The sequence below is a fragment of the Danio rerio genome, chromosome 11, assembly GCF_052040795.2.
Source record: "Danio rerio strain M-AB ecotype USA chromosome 11, GRCz13ab, whole genome shotgun sequence".
NCBI lineage: Eukaryota > Metazoa > Chordata > Actinopteri > Cypriniformes > Danionidae > Danio > Danio rerio.
Genome location: NC_141031.1, coordinates 32,920,874 through 32,938,271, shown reverse-complemented (window position 1 = coordinate 32,938,271; position 17,398 = coordinate 32,920,874). Strand labels below are relative to the sequence as shown.

Below are 17,398 nucleotides of genomic sequence, written 5' to 3'. Positions count from 1 at the left end.
CCATTTGCCAGCAAGACCTTTTAGTAATATTTTAATAAAACGGTCAGAATAGCATGTAAAATCTTTTTACACTGAAATATCTGTTACACTAAATTACAATGAAACTATATTTCATCTATATTTTGCATGCACATTTACATGCACATTAAAATAATTATGGACAAACCTAACCTAACGTTGGGTTAATTTTTAAAATTACATTAAAATTTTTGGTTTGTTTAAATTTGACCAAAGGTTACAACGACCAGACATTTAGAGTGTAGGCCCTACATTAAATGTGTGTGTTTACTTTAATGCATCAAAATATTTGTGGTAAAAACTAGCTGTTTATAAGATTGTGAATTGTAATAATTTTATGAATGTTTTTATGAATTAAATAGCCACAAAATCCACCTTATGAAGTAGCCTCATATTTATTATTGTTAAGCAATGTTTCTTTTTTATTAGGAAATGCTTCATTTGACCTGCAATGATCATATTATAGTTTTATAGCTATATGAACCAGTGTACATACTGTATATTTTATATATATATATATATATATATATATATATATATATATATATATATATATATATATATATATATATATATAGACTTTTGTACTCTATATTATAAAAGCCAATCACAGCAGAAATGTGCTACAATGGGAATCTAGGAGTCTGTTGATATTAAAGATTTAGTGAATTTTCGCGTGCCAAAAATGTACTGGTCGAAAATATGCTATGCCACTTAAAAGACCCTTTAAATTTTGTGGCTTCAGTCATTGTTGGGAGACTCTTTTAGATCTGGAGACATCAACAACTTATATTGAAATATACAGTTGAAATCAGAACTATTAGCCCCCCTAAATTATTAGCCCACCCTGTTTATTTTTTCCCCAATTTCTGTTTAATGGAGACAAGTTTTTTTTCTAAACATAAAAGTTTTAATAACTCATTTCTAATCATTTATTTTATCTTTGACATGATGATAATATTTTACTAGATATTTTATAAGACACTTCTATACAGCTTAAAGTGAAATTTAAATACTTAACTAGGTTAACAAGGCAGGATAGGGTAGTTCAGCAAGTTATTGTATACTAATGGTTTGTTCTGTTGACTATCGAAAAAATATAGCTTAAAGGGGATATATATATATATATATATATATATATATATATATATATATATATATATATATATATATATATATAGGGGTTCATAATTTTGACCCTAAAATGGTTTTAAAATTTAAACCTGCAAGCCGAGATAAAACAAATATGACTTTCTCCAGAAGAAAAGATATTAGATATTATCAGACATGTTGTTGTTTTTAAATGTCTGTAGTTTATTTTATTTATTTAAAATGGGTAGTTTTAGAAACAGTAATGTGAAATTAGTATGAACGTTTTTAGTATTTCATTATTTTTTTTGCAAGTAAATAAAATAGTTTTTTATTACTATTATCTTTTATTTTTAATTTTTATTACTAATCATTCTATCTATCTATCTATCTATCTATCTATCTATCTATCTATCTATCTATCTAGGAAACCCACGAGAACAAGCAAACTCCACACAGAAACGCCAACTGAGCCGAGGCTCGAACCAGCGACCCAGAGACTTTCTTGCTGAGGCGACAGCACTACCTACTGCACCACTGCATCGCCTAATTTGCATATAATACTGTAGATCTAATAGCTTCATAAACCTAGCCTATTCCCGTATAGACTACCCAAGATAATATATATCTCGATATAATACTCGAAATGCATTCTCAATTTCACTCGAATGCACTTCAGACATTTCCAGCAGCAGAAATCTCCCCGACACATTTAGGATCTGCTGTTCTTCAGGTCCACTGATATAAATGCGAGAGCGCAGATGCTGCTGGACATGCGCGGAGGAGCGTAACATGGCGGCCTGTATATCCAATGGAAAGTAAAACAGCAGCACAGCAGGACTGTCCGAGCTGACGCGGTGAGTAAACACCAATGCCGCATCTTTAATATCTATAACGGTGTATGAATCGAGCTGCAGTGTATTGTGTATGTAATTAGCTTATTAGACATGTCAGCGATCAGACTGAAGCGGAAGGCGAGCGTATGTTTACATGAGATGATGATGGTGGTGATGTTGAACGTGTTTTTTTCTCGCGTCTTTTTATTCCGTGCTTGGACTAAAGCCTTTCTGTAATTGACATACTGCTGTTGTGCATGTGGAAAACTGTTTACATCGCGTCAGATTTGTGCATGTGTTATTATTAGCGTAATTACTTAACAGCACACGTTTATGACACCGTGGCATCTGTCCCACCCGTGACAGAAGGGTAATTCTCTGTTTATATGACACCCATTGTTTCAGGGGGATTTTATTGCTCAGTTAAAGTTATCAAAACAATTTACTGGTAATATAATTAAACATTTCATTCAGTTAAAGCTTTTCTGATGCACTCATTGTTTCAGTTTTCCTTCCAGTTAAAGCAATTTAAATAATTTCTGATGCAGAACTGATTTTGGTTTTCTAATATATGTTGATAAGCAATATTGAATATACTAATTTAATCATAATATATTAAGCTTCTATAATAACAACACAATAATAGGTATTTACTAAATATTATATTTAATTAAATATTTTTTGACAGGAATTGCTTCAGTTTATACTGTATTTATTTAGTATATGCCAGTTTCAGTGTATATTTCATATATACAAATAATAAATGTATTAATTTAATTACAATATAACAAGCTTCTGTAACAATGTAATAATAGGTATTTGCTTAATATTATATTCAATTATGGTTTTATTTGACAGGAAATGCTTCAGTTTATTGTTACTGATGCAGAAATATTTTTATTCATTGTTTCAATTTGAATTTACTGGTTTAGATTGAATGGTTTTTTATTTGTTTTCAACAACTATTTTCCTTAGTTTATTAGAAGATAATTATTATCTAGTAATTATTGAATAATGCAATATTACTTTGTCAATAATAATGATATTTCAGTAATATAAATATATGATTTTTAAATACTATATCATAGTTAAATAATATTATTTATTTGATAATTTAATTAAGTTTTCATGATACCAGTTGTTTGAATTATTTTATATTTATATTGATTAATATTTTTAACATAATTATTGCATCACTGGATAGTTTAATAGAAGCTAATTATTATCTAGTAATTAATGAATAATGCAATATTACATTGTCAATAATATAATAATATATCAGAAATATAAATATATACTTTTTCAAATATTATATAAAAATTCAATAATATTATTTATTTATTTATTTATTTAATTAAGTTTTTATGACACAAGATGTCTGTAATTTTTCATATTAATATTAATTCATATTTTCAACATAATTATTGCATTACTGGATAGTTTAATAGAAGCTAATAATTATCTAGCAATTATTAAATATAATATAGTAGCCAACATTTAAAGTTGATCCAAAAAAGTTTTTCAAGACAATAATGGGTGATGTTTAATCGTTTTGGGATGACTTTAATAAAAGGTCTTGAACCACTTCCCAAATGTTGACTCTATTGAATGGTACTGTGTGTGGGTCAAGAGGAAAATCAATTCCTGCATTATGACACATGAATACAACATCAGTATTTATAAACAGAACATTTGTTAATTTTTAAAAAAGTAATTTCTTTTTTTTTTAATTTTCAATTAATTTATTGTGAAAATGACTCAATAAATCCTACTTATTATATAGAAGAGAAGTTAAATGAAGAGTAAACCCCATCAGACCAATGCCTGAGATGAATAACAGCTCTTGACATTCACTTCACCTCATTCATCAGTCCATTCATCATCTCCATTTTCACCCCCTTGCTGTCTTAAAGCAGTCTTCTGTAAAGAGAAATCCTCCTGTCTGGGTCTAGTCTGGTCTGGTCTGGTCTGGTCTGCGAAGGCCTTGAAAACACAGACAGACAAAACAGACAGAGAGAAAGAGAGAGAGAGAGGAGAGAGAGAGAGAGACAGAATGTGGAGCTCATCTGTTAATGGGAGCTGCAGGAATCCTTTTCATGTGCCACTGCAGACTCCCACAAATGTACACCGGCTAATGACCTTTTTACGGCCAACTGGAATCTTTATGACGACTGTCTGAATGGGATTCACAGCTTCAGACTGAAGAATGAGGATGACGAGAGGGGGGAAAGAGAGATAGATAGAGAGAGAGAGAGAGAGAGAGAGAGAGAGAGAGGCCGTCTGCTTTCTAGACTGAAGTAGCTGCTAGTTTGTGAGCATCGCAACATTGGCTCGACATTGAAAGGATTGTAACTCTATTGCTTTACAAGACAGACTTGTTTGCTGGATTTTGTTTGGGATGTTTTGGTTTCTGCATCATCTGGAGGTTTTGCTTGATGTGTTGGCAGGATAAGAAAGTAAGATTAAAGCAGAAATGCATGTTTTATTATTGCTTTCGTCCTAAAAACATCTTTAAAATGTACAACAATGGCTACATTAGTTCCAGGATGCCTGGATCTTGTTTGTATTTTGTAACATTTTATTCTGTAATAGGGCTGCACAATATATAGTTTCAGCATTGATATCTCAATGTGCGCATCCGCAGTAGTCACATTGCAAAGATATGCAATGTTAAGTCGAGATTATAGTTGGCCAGGAGGTGCAGAATTGTAAATAATCACTGTATTTATACAGAATTTATATGATTTTGAACAAATGTTTTTCTTACTTAATTGTGCTTGTTTTAAGAACAAACTCCTAATTTTACCTTCTGACCATCTGACTTTTAAAACAAATCAATATTTTTACTTGATTTAAGAATTTGTTTTAGTCATTTGGACTACAAATGTGTCAAAGCAAAGTAAGAAAAGCATTTTTTTTTTTGCATTGTGATTTATTCAATTTCTGAACCTTAATACTGTTAAGACTCCACAGCAAGCTATCAAATAGAGATTTTCAACTATCTTATGAAACTGTATTCATATCGCAATATTTATCACAGAAAAATAAAATAGGACATAATCGTATTTTTTCCAATATCGTAAAGCCCTATTCTGTATATATATATTGATGCTTGTGTTTTTTTGTGTTGTGTTTTGCTATTTTTATTGGCTGTGTTTAAAACTAATTCTGTAGCGTTTATTTTTTTAATAAATAAAAAAAAATGTCTGTAGTTGTTTATTTTATTTATTTAAAATGGGTAATTTTAGTATCAGTAACCACTATTATATTTCATTATTTTTATTGCTATTTAATAAAATAGTTTTTGTTTTTTATTTTTGTTACTATTATTTTTTATTATCTATCTATCTATCTATCTATCTATCTATCTATCTATCTATCTATCTATCTATCTATCTATCTATCTATCTATCTATCTATCTATCTATCTATCTATCCATCCATCCATCCATCCATCCATCCATCCATCCATACATCCATACATCCATCCATCCATCCATCCATCCATCCAAAATCTTCTTTCAACTTATTTTATGTTCAGTTTTATAGTAACAGATACATTTTACTTTTATCCACAGTGCTTAATGTTGTGTTTTAGGGTTAGAGTTTAATAGACAAAATGTAAAATGTCTTGGTAACAAAAAAAATATACATAAAATGCTCAGTTTTATTACATATTTGTTTTTGCCTTTTATACGGTGTAAAAAACTGTAATATTGTGAAGTTATTCAAAGTTTCTTGTTTAAACATATTTTTAAATATAATTTATTCCTGTGATGACAAAACGTTTTTCAGCAGTGAATGTGCTCAAGAAACATTTATTATTATTATTATTATTATTATTATTATTATAGAGTTAGGGGTAAATAGACTCACTGGATAAAATTATGAATATGAAATTCTCAGTTTTATAGAGTATATGCCAGTATATTGTACCAGTTCTTAGTATATATCTTGTTATTATAGTAAAATAACTAATTAGTTACAAATCTATTTTAAATCAGTGTCAAATTAAATACATTATACAGTAACATCAAACAAAAACAACACACTCTTTCTTGTTGACCATATTTCCTATTTTCAGACCATATTTGTTTTGTTTTCTTTAGCTTTGTTGAATATCCCATTACAAAGTCCTTAGTGGACTAACAGCGGTACAGAAAGGACGTTCCTCTTCCCTCAGTTTACACTGGACTTCAGCTGTGGTTAATTTCCCCAAACTGAGATTGACTGATGACTGAGAGAGCGTCCCGGCTTTGATCACGCTGACTTATTATGATGTCAAATAGAGGAAAAGCTTCTCTTACCCAGCGCTTTGATTCTCTAAAGGTATTTGTGATTTAGTGATAATCTTCTTCTTCGAGCAGTATGATCTTGGTGGAATAAATCGAGCTCAGATGCCAGTAGGGAGTATAAAGTATAATCCCTGTCTTCCGTAATGCAGGAATATGGTTTCCGGGATGAGTTCATGAACTCTGAGACGAAACTGATCTCTGCTTTGATAAAAGAGAAGACTGTTATTTGCAGGTCTATTATTAACACTGCTTTAAATGTAAGTTTAGGTCACGCTACTGTTTAAAAGAAGAGACTTTTTATTGTTGCTGGCAGTGTTTCTTCTATATAAAAATTATTATTGTTATTATTATTAATAAATTGTTTATTGTCAAAATGACGTAATAAATCCTACTTATTATATAGAAGAGTAGTTATAGGAAGAATAAACCCATCAGACCAATGCCTGAGATGAATAACAGCTCTGAGATGAATAACAGCTCTTGACTAGAATTGATGGTTTTTAATATATTTTAATATATTTTGGATATTAAATTAAATGTCACTTAAGGCGGTATATCAGTAACATAAACATCATTATTGAATATGATAATTAAATAATAACACTCATTTGTTTGTTTAATTAAGGTTTTTATTAAGGTTTTTATTTTGCCTTACTAGAACACAAATAATGTAATGAAATTATACATTTACATTTAATAATTATATTTATTAAATCATAAATAAATAAATAAATAATGCTTTTATGAACATTTTTAACATAAATATTGAAACAATGGATATTTTAATACAAGATAAATAGCAGTGCTGATTTGCTACTCAAGAAACATTTCATTACATCATAGTTATGGAATAATATAATATTTTTGGTCGTTTAATTAACATTTATTAAAAATTAATTAATAAAAATAATGTGTTTAATTAATATTGAAAAACTGGATATTTAATACAAGATAAATAACATTTGAATGTGCTAATTTGCTGCTCAAGAAACATTTCAATACATTACTATTATTATTATTATTGTTATTTTTATTATTATTTAATATGAATTCTTCTTATGTTTTTCCAGACATCATTCTCAATTTTGTTTCGGATAATTTAATGAAACTAAGATCATTTAAAAGAAAATCATTTATTTGCAGTATAAATGTTCTGTAAAGGCATTACTCTCACTTTTGATTTGTGTAATCAAAACAAGACTTTAAAACATATTGAATAAAGCTTATTACTATTAAACGCAACACATGCAATAAATAGCATTTTATTGTAATATAACAATATTAAATTCTAATTCTTTACCCTGTTTAAAATAAATATTTATAAACATGATACATACAGTTGAAGTCAGATTTATTAACCTCCTCTGAATTATAAGCCCCTCTGTTTATTTTTTTCCCCAATTTCTGTTTAATGGAGAGAAGATTTTTTCAACACATTTCTAAACATAACAGTTTTAATAACATTTCTATATAACTCATTTCTAATAACTGATTTATTTTATCTTTGCCATGATGACAGTAAATAATATTTTACTAGATATTTTTCTAGACACTTTTATACAGCTTAAAGTGACATTTAAAGACTCAAAGTTGATTAGGTTAACTCGGCAGGTTAGGGTAATTAGGCAAGTTATTGTATAATGATGGTTTGTTCTGTAGACTATGCAAAAATATATATATAAATAGCTTAAAGGGGCTAATTTGACCTTAAAATGATAAAAAAATAAAAATATAAACTGCTTTTATTCTAGCCAAAATAAAACAAATAAGACTTTCTCGAGAAGAAGAAATATTATCAGTCATACTGTGAAAATTTCCTTGCTCTGTTAAACATCATTTGGGAAATATTTAAAAAATGAAAAATAAAAAAAGGGAGCTAATAATTCTGACTTCAACTGTATGTTTATAATTATAATACATCCTTGTTGAAAAGTACACTCAAAAAAAGGATTTTTGTTGCTTGTTCAAACTACTGATGTAAAATGAGTTGAAAACACAATTCTTAATTTGAAAAAAAAAAGTTTAATATTCAATCCACCTAAATTTGTAATAATAATTATGTTTGTTTTTTATTTATGTTGGGACAAAATGAAGGAATTGTGTGGAACCCAACCAGCATTTTTCATAGTGTACACCATTTATGACTTTTAAAAATGTGTAACTGGCTTTCATTGCGCTTGAATTTCTTTTTCTTTTCTTGTTTTTATGATTCATTCTTTTAGGTGGCTTATTAGGTGCTCTCCAGTTTATGTCCACTTCATGTGTTTTTCCAGGTCATCATGGGAAAAACCCACCAGAAAGGTGAAAACTTTATCCCTCTTTGACCTTTTAGATTTTCAGAATTACACAACACATGTTGTTTATCTACCTTTCACTTTTTCAGACAAGAAGCACCATAAGGAGAAATCGGGGAGGAATAATGAAGATTCACAGCCTTCACAAAAGCTCACAGGTAAAACCTTCTTATTCCTCAATCATAAAGCTGTAAAATAGTCCCACAGTGTTGATGCTGATGTGTGTTTGCTCATTCCTCAGAGGCGTTCAGCTGGGAAATGTACTTGCGGGAGACGTCGTCCTGTCCTGCTTCCCCCAGCTGTTTTAGACAGGTACATCAAGCCCTTCGGTCAAATAATGAAGCTGTCCTGACTAACCTAACGCTCCTTCATGCATGGCTGCTGCTTAATTTAGCATGACCATTGTATTTGTTATTCTTTGCCTGGATACCTGATTTATGCTTCATTTTGATTGCAGTTTAACTTCCGAATTTGAATAGAAAGAGCAAAGAGGATGAAGAATTTGAAATGAAGTGGAGTTAAAATGCAGGGAACACTCAAAAAAGATATATATATTTGCAGCGTATTCAAACTACTTATTTGAAATGAGCTGAAACAACACAACTATTGAGATTTTGTTGGAAAAACTTAATTGTTTATGTGCAATCTTCTTAAATTAGTTAAATCTGTAAAGTTAACTTAATCGATTTGTGTTGGGACAACATGAATGAATTGTGTGGAACCCAGCATCATTTACAGCGAGGGTTTCATAATATGTTTTCAATAGTAAAACTGTAACATTGTCATTAAAATGTCATTCAAAAGTGAAGAGTCAGTAAGTATTTTGAGGCAATTTATAATTATTATTATTATTGATTTGTTTTAAAGGGTGTATTACTTTAGTCAAAAATAACATGAAGGTTTTATCTGAAATGTATCTGGTGTTCTTAGGTACTTTCTGTCCATCCTAGAATCCTGAACAAATGTGTTACGCTAAGATAATAAGCAGCACAATAGTTAACATTGCTAAAAGAATAATATTAGAAAATGTAATTTTTCTGGAATATTTACTGGAATAATACAGATTTTCAGTCACAAAAAATGTTTAAAAATTCAATTTTTTAAGTAAAGGAATATTTTTTATTTTTAAATTTGGAAGAAATATTATTTTTATTAATATTTAATTACCTTTACCTTTTTTTACTATTATATATATATTCAGTCAGACATATTTCTATTAAACAATTAACAATATACTACTTCTGACTTGCACCTAATAAAATATATAAAACTTTTAATAGAATATATTTATAGATTTATTTGTGGTATATGATTTTTTTGTCAACTACATTCAGTTACATTTTTATGTGTGTGTCTTCTGTAAATTGTATTTTTTTTGCTGAGAAAATTAGTTTACCCCCCCCCCCCCTCTCTCTCTGTTTAGTTTTTGAAATGGTTATCCTTTTTTATTAGAGCACTTTACTGTTATTATTGTTGTTTTTTAATCTATGTATTTATTTTGCCTGTGAACATATTTGCAGTATTGCATATTGCAGTAACATATTTGACTTTGTGGTGGATATGATGAAAGGTTTGCTTTTAGATGTTTCTATCTGTAATAAAGTGTGCCAGAAGTCAAAGTCTCTCTCATTTTCACTCACTGTGTGTGTCTCCAGTCTAGAGTTCCTCCTGCTAATGATTTTAGAGTGGGGATGAAGGTGGAGGCCTGTGACCCGAGGAATGCCTCTTCCTGGTGTATTGCCACAGTCATGGGTTTGATGGGTGTTCGTTTGCGGCTCCGGCTGGATGGCAGTGACAGCACCAATGACTTCTGGAGGCTGGTGGACGCAGCTGACATTCAGCCCATCGGCACGTGTGAGAAGAGTGGAGACATGCTGCAGCCGCCACTGGGTACAGTAGAGAAAAGATGTGCATTAGGAAAACTTGTATTGTTTTTTACTAAAAGAATATACAGTTGAAGTCAGACTTATTAGCCCTCTGTTTATATCTGTTAAATGAAAAAAAAAATTTTTTTTTTTACCATATTTCTTAACATAATAGTTTTAATAACTCATTTCTAATAACTGATGTATTTTATCTTTGCCATGATGACAGTACATCATATTTTACTAGATATTTTTCAAGATACTAGTATTCAGCTTAAAATGTAAAGGCTTAACTATGTTAGTTAGGGTAATTAGGCATTGTATAACAATGGTTTGTTCTGTAGACAGTCAAAAAATAGCTAAAAAGGCTAATAATTTTGACCTTAAATTGTTTTTTAAATAAATAAAAAACTGATTTTATTCTAGCTGAAATAAAACAAATAAGACTTTCTCAAGAAGAAAACATATTATAGGAAATACTGTGAAAAAAATTCCTTCCTCTATTAAACATTGTTTAGGAAATGTTTAAAAAAGAAAAAAAAATCACAGGAGGGCTAATCATTTTGACTTCAATTGTATATTGAAGAATGCAAACACAAACTAAAATATTTGTATTTTTCCAAATGTAATTCAAGATTTAAACATTGTGATGTATTTTTTTTATTTTATTGTTTTTCTGCTTAACATGAACATGATGATAATAAAATAATAAATGATATTCATACATTTTTTGCCAATGAATCATTTGATGGCATATTAGAAGATTCTAGTTAAAGTTATTCTAGTTATTTTATATCATCTTTAAGAACCATCAGATTTTATATATTTATCAGCAAGAAGGTTTAATCATTTAAATTCTGATAAAATTTTACGTTATTAATTAAGCTCAGAATAAATATTCTAAATATTCTTCTTTACATAAGAAGAATGAGAAAGAGAATGTTTGTGAATGTGAATGGAAAATGATTTATTTAATAATTATGATATATTTTTTACATTTTCTAATTATTTGAAAATTAAAATAGACACTTTATCTCGCATTTAATTTTTTTTTGTTTATATAAAGCTTCCATTTTGTTTCACTTTGATATATTAAATGTTTTTTATAAAATAAAATTTAATAAATTGATTTAATGCAGATGTAAATAAATAACAAAAAAATAACAAAAACAACAAACTACTGATACATTTACAAAAAAAATTAAAAGAGCAATGCACTTATTTTAAATTCTGTTCATGATCCTTTACCTGTTTAACACCACTTTCTCATCTTCAGGATTTAGAATGAATGCTTCTTCATGGCCCATGTTCCTATTAAAAACATTAAGTGGAGCAGAAATGGCTCCATCTTCAGCCTTTAAAAAGGTAATTTCTTTTTAAATCACAAAACCACATTAATAAGCTTTTTAAAACATCCACGAATAACATTTTGTAATAAATTAAAAATATAAGCCATGACTTAGTTGTAAACACAAACTCCGGCTTGTATAATGCAGATTTTAAACAACATTGTATGGTAAAAGAGGATTTTTTTTTTATATTTTGGGCAATCAGCAGTCATTTCAGTATATGAATGCTAATTATCTTTAAAGGAGCCACCCAGGCCGACTCAGAACTTCTTTAAAGCGGGAATGAAACTGGAGGCGGTGGACAGAAAGAACCCGTACCTCATCTGTCCTGCGACAATCGGGGAGGTCAGAGGAGACAAAATCTTCATCATGTTTGACGGTTGGAGAGGAGCGTTTGACTACTGGTGTCAGTTCGACTCCAGGGACATCTTCCCCGTGGGCTGGTGTCAACTGACCAACCACAGCCTGCAGCCACCCGGAAACTGCTGTGAGTACAGATTCTTACCACTAGAGGGCGCCACAATTCTGTTTATACTCAGTGTGCATGGAGAACCAATATATTGTATAGTGCTGTTCGTCTTTATGAGTTTACAATCTAGTGTATTAAAACTAGTTGGAAAAAAAAATAAAAAATGTTATCAAATAAAACAAAATCAAGGCAAGATTTTGAGGTTTTATTTTTTCATTACAACTTCATTTATTATAATTTTATTGTAATTTAAAGCGGGTGCTCTGGCGGGTGCTCAGACTTCTGTATCCGGATTTTTATGTATTTTTTGGATTATTATGTAACCTTTTATAATACACAAAATCAGGGAAATGTCTTTCCGGCTGTTCATATTAGTTTCTGAATTATGAAGTAAAAAAAGACATTTCCTAAATCCTTTCTATAAAAATCTTTAAATTTAATAAGCAAAAAAATTAACGTGACTTCATCCAAAGTTCAGATGAGGTTTTCTGGTAAAATTGTATACAACTGAGCACATTTATTTAAGTGGCTCATTAACATATTTCAGAAAACTTGTGTTAGAAAACTTGCATTTTTACAATTAAAACAATCAATCAGCGATGGCGCCACCTCACAGAAAGAAGGTTGCTGGTTCGAGCGTCATCTGGGTCAGTTGGCATTTCTGTGGAGAGTTTGCATGGTCCCCATGTTGCCATGGGTTTCCTCCGGGTGCTCCGGTTTTCTCCACAAGTACAAGGACATGCGGTATAGGTGAATTGTGTAAGCTAAAATTGTCCAGTGTATGTGTGCGAATGAGCTGGAAGAGCATCTGGTGCATAAAACCTTTGCTGGATAAGTTGGTGTTTCATTCCACTGTGGCGACCCCTGATTAATAAAGAGACTAAGCCGAAAAGAAAATGAATGTATGAATAATCCATAAACTAAGGAAGTATGGTGATAACTATTAGGTTTTTAGTTTTAGTTTTAGCATGTTCACCTGGAGTGAGCTCTACATTTAAAATTGCTCTATAATTAAGTTTAAAAATGTAAACATTTAATAATGAATACACGTTGGGTGTATTTAGATTTTTTTAAATATATATCTTTAAATGTATTTCTGTTATAGGCTAATTGAACAATGCTAGGTTTTTTGAATACTGACCAAATCTATTAATGATTATTAATATGTATTAAACATTTTATTCAGTTGTTTAATGCCTTGCTAACAAGCAGAAGACAATAACCAGTTTTAAATTCCAGTTGTGCACACAGGAAACTATTAATTTTATTAATTCTAATAATTATTAAGAATTATTATTCTGCTACAGCTTGCCTTGCTATTATTAGAAGTATGCTATTCTGTGACATTATAGCATTGTGACAATAATCATCTGTCAAACAATTCACCTTCATAAATACTGACATTTTCATTGTCTCGGCTTAATAATCTACTGACAGAAGCGTATTAATCTTTACGGTCAAAGATTGATCTTTACACCTTTTTTTTCAGCATTTTTATTGTTTTTATTATTTTAAAACCTCATTGTGCTAAGGTCTTTAAGTTATGTTCAGCTCTTTTCAGTATTGTTTTTTTTTTTTTTTAGCTGGTGAATTAAAGGGTGGCATGGTGACTCGATGGTTATCACTGTTGATCACTGGGCCAGTTGGCATTTCTGTGTGGAGTTTGCATGTTGGTGTGGGTTTCCTCCGGGTGCTCCAGTTTCCCCCACAGTCCAAACAAATGATCTATAGATTAACTGAATAAGCTAAATTGGCCATATTGTATGTGTGTGAATGAGAGAACTAACCTTTTAAATATACTTCCTCAAATCTCTCCTCATATGTGCTTAAAATGTATTTAGCTCTTTATTTTAAGCTCAAATATATCTCTCTTGTCTTTTTAACATGAGCAACACGCAGTAACATTGCAAACACCTAATTCTTTTTGACAGCGACATCTATTTAACATGCACACCTCGCTAGGCTGCACATATAACTCCTGATGTGCTGTAAATCTGGCCTGTGATGGTTTATCGCTGTCTGTTGGTGCTGTTCAAAAGTTGAACCCGAGCTTAAGCAGTTTGTGTGGCTCTGGCAGAATAATTGATGTGAAGAGAATGAAAACGGAGTTCATGATGGATGGTGGTAGTTACACATCTCCTATCAGTTCTTCCTCCTGTGAATACTTTCGAGGCATGTTTACAGCTCTCTTCCTGCTTTAAGCTGAGCGGACACGACCAGACAGAAAGGATTTTGGGTTTTGGGGAAGTTTCTCGTTTATCCTAGTCAGACATCAGGTTTTGTGAGTATTAAAGTAAAAATTACCAAACAAGTTATTTTTTTATTTTTATTAATTGTTATGATTAGACAGTGGTGGAAAGAGTACTGAAAACTCATACATAAAAGTATCTGTTGTAAATATCACTCACAGTAAAAAGTAGCCCTTTCAATAGAACTCAAGAGTGGTGAGTATTATGCTGTAAAATGCTGGTGCGTAATTTGTGGACGTGTGTAAACGTCACATTGTGTTGTGCATTTAGCTATTGCCCAGCAGGCACACAACGTCATAAGATGCTAATATTAGGTTAGATTTAGGTTGTGATGTAAAAATGCAATGTTTAGCCAGTGTCTAAGGATTTAGGTTGTGTTAAAAAAAGTGATCAAAATCCAATGTCGAGCCAACATCTTAAACCACTGTCATATTGACGTCAAATATTCATCAGGTATGGCAACCAAAATCCAATGTCTGATAGACATCATAGTGGTAACGTCCACACAATGTCAAGCTGTAACATCATTAGACGTTGATTTTGGTTGATGTTAGGTTGGATATTGATGTCTGCCTGACATGGATTCTACTGTCAATCAGATTTTCATTTCCAAACAAAATGTAACATCTTCACAGCGTCGGGGTACAACGTTGATCTGACGTCATGTTGACGTCTTGTGCCTGCTGGGTGTTTAAGGCCATTTCGATCATCATACAGTAAGCATCCTTCATCTTCTCATCAATGACATGCATCTAAACAGTCTCTGGGTCAATGCGTGTGAAGATTGGGGGGACGATTCTAAGGGCCCCCAGAGACATTATCAAGAGCCCACGACCAGACAACCCCCCCGAACCCCCCACCCCGTTCAATTTTGTCCGGCATCCATTCTCCCAATGCATCCATTCTCCCTTATACACATTTGGTCGTAAGCGATCCAGTTTATAGAGTCAATCACATCAGCATGTATATTATGGTATGTGGCTAATTTATTTCTAACGATAAACATTCGGTTTTAAGTTTAGTATGGGTTTGGGTTTGTTTTTATTTCCAACATGATCTGGCAACACTGTGTCAAGTCATAGCTTGTTTCCTTGATTTTCTTGCACAGAAGAGAGAAAATGAACTTTATGTGTAGAGAACATGATTAAGGAATTAAATGTGAACCGACAACCTCTTTGGGAATTTGAATTCTGGGCACAACAAGATCTGAATTTTCTCAGGACCACTAGAGTTAGCTTCTCATTTGAAAAAAAGGTAAATTTTTAACATTCCATTTATTGACTGCCCCAGTATTACTTAAAATGCTTGGATCAGACCATGATTAATCAGTAGTTTATAGTCTAAATGCTTTAAAAGAGCTTTAATCAAGAGCTTTAATCATTCACATTATGAGTGAATGCTAATAAGGCCTATATCGTGAGGGAGCTCACATTTAGTTAAACTGTTATATTACAAGTTGTTTGTTATGTAGTCAAATATTATGTTCATTTATCTTAAATACTGCCTTATGTTCACATTTGGGGATGCCAGTAGTTCATGTAATTATGTCACATGTATGTATTGTGATTTATCTGTATTGTGGATGGAGTAATAAGCACACATTAACAAATATGTTCTTTATTCTGTTTATTTACAGACCACACACACACACCACACCACACGCATCTACAAGTTCATACACGCATAAATGCATGCAAGTTGGATCTATGCCGTCTTTAAGGAACATTTAAGCACAAGGCAATGCAATCATCATCATCCAGTATCCATGCCCATTCCATGTATGTGGTTAGAAGACGTTAACATACAAGTTACAACTGGCTCCCCCTCTGCATATGACTGTAATCAATAAACCATTCAAGTATATTCCTTCTCCGGCTTTGGTGTTCTAACCAACACACCCAGACCAACTCAACTCCCCTATTCAAGAGCTAGCTATTACAGTCCTGAGCTATTCTCATTAACATTTTGGTTTGTGCTTTGAAACGATATTTTAGGCGTCGTGATGGGTAGTGCTGTCGCCTCACAGCAAAAAGGTGGCTGGTTCGAGCCTCGGCTGGGTCAGTTGCCGTTTCTGTGTGGAGTTTGCATGTTCTCCCCGCATTTGCGTGGATTTCCTCCGGGTGCTCCATTTTCCCCCACAGTCTAAAGATTGCGGTACAGGTGAATTGGGTGGGCTAAATTGTCCGTAGTGTATGTGTGTAAATGAGTGTCTATGGATGTTTACCAGAGATGGGTTGCAGCTGGACATATGCTGGCGGTTCATTCCGCTGTGGCAACCCTAGATAAATAAAGGGACTAAATCGAAAAGAAAATAAATGAATGAATGAATGAATGAATAAATGAATGAATGATTCAACAAGAACAAATGCTAAACTTATAGTAATTTCAAACCAGCATGACAATGACAATTTCAAATCAAACCAATGACAATTTGTAGACACATTATAGAAAATAACTCTTAACAGTGCAGTATATGCTGTTTCAGTATGTGCTGTAGTTTTTGTTTTTTTGTGAAGCAATAGGCACATTTTTATTTAAATGTGAAAATGTAAACCTAAAATTGGGATGGTTTTTCGTGAGCACTGAATGAGGCGTGAGGGCAGAATCATTTCCATTTGGTGTGATTTGTCTTCATTTGACTTGCATAGTAGCATTTACTGATCATTAGTGAGCACCGCCTTTCTAATCGGCATGGATTCTGTGGGCGTTGAAGAATGTAATTTTTTCTGTATTTATTTTTATTTTTTTTTACCTCAGGCATGTGCATACATTAATAATGTAACAAAGACAACAGTAATAAGAGTGTAGTACAATGGAAAGGCAGGCTCTGGACACAAAAAGATGAGCAAGTGCTTTGTTAAAGGTAATTTAAGCATTTTGAAATTTTATTTAGTTTTTCCTAAAAACGAAAAACATGTTTATAGTTTGCCTGTA

General features: G+C 31.5%; 1 protein-coding gene and 1 long non-coding RNA gene across 10 annotated transcripts in view; one reads left to right on the top strand and one right to left on the bottom strand.

Moving 5' to 3' along the window:
* The first annotated feature begins 1,880 nt into the window (after window positions 1–1,880).
* The window catches only part of scml2 (Scm polycomb group protein like 2), a 52,072-nt gene continuing 36,554 nt past the window's right edge, over window positions 1,881–17,398 (top strand). For 3 of the 9 annotated variants that reach the window (XR_015502731.1, XM_087273898.1, XM_087273895.1), the window contains exons 1-8: window positions 1,881–1,964; window positions 6,053–6,272; window positions 8,461–8,539; window positions 8,622–8,690; window positions 8,774–8,844; window positions 10,188–10,422; window positions 11,674–11,762; window positions 11,990–12,233. Coding sequence is in view for 7 of the 9 variants with exons in the window: in XM_087273898.1 (XP_087130024.1) it covers window positions 8,518–8,539; window positions 8,622–8,690; window positions 8,774–8,844; window positions 10,188–10,422; window positions 11,674–11,762; window positions 11,990–12,233 (730 nt within the window). In the remaining 2 variants the exon portion in view is untranslated. Of the gene's footprint in view, window positions 2,026–4,230; window positions 4,400–6,027; window positions 6,273–8,460; window positions 8,540–8,621; window positions 8,691–8,773; window positions 8,845–10,187; window positions 10,423–11,673; window positions 11,763–11,989; window positions 12,234–17,398 lie in introns of those variants that run through there. The other 6 variants (XR_015502732.1, XM_087273899.1, XM_087273896.1 and 3 more) reach the window with 3 other exon arrangements.
* On the bottom strand, window positions 13,995–16,462 carry LOC147834846 (uncharacterized). Its single transcript, XR_015502737.1, has 3 exons — window positions 16,427–16,462; window positions 15,259–15,835; window positions 13,995–15,049 (listed from the first exon to the last, which is right to left on the bottom strand). It is a non-coding gene; the product is annotated as an uncharacterized LOC147834846 (long non-coding RNA).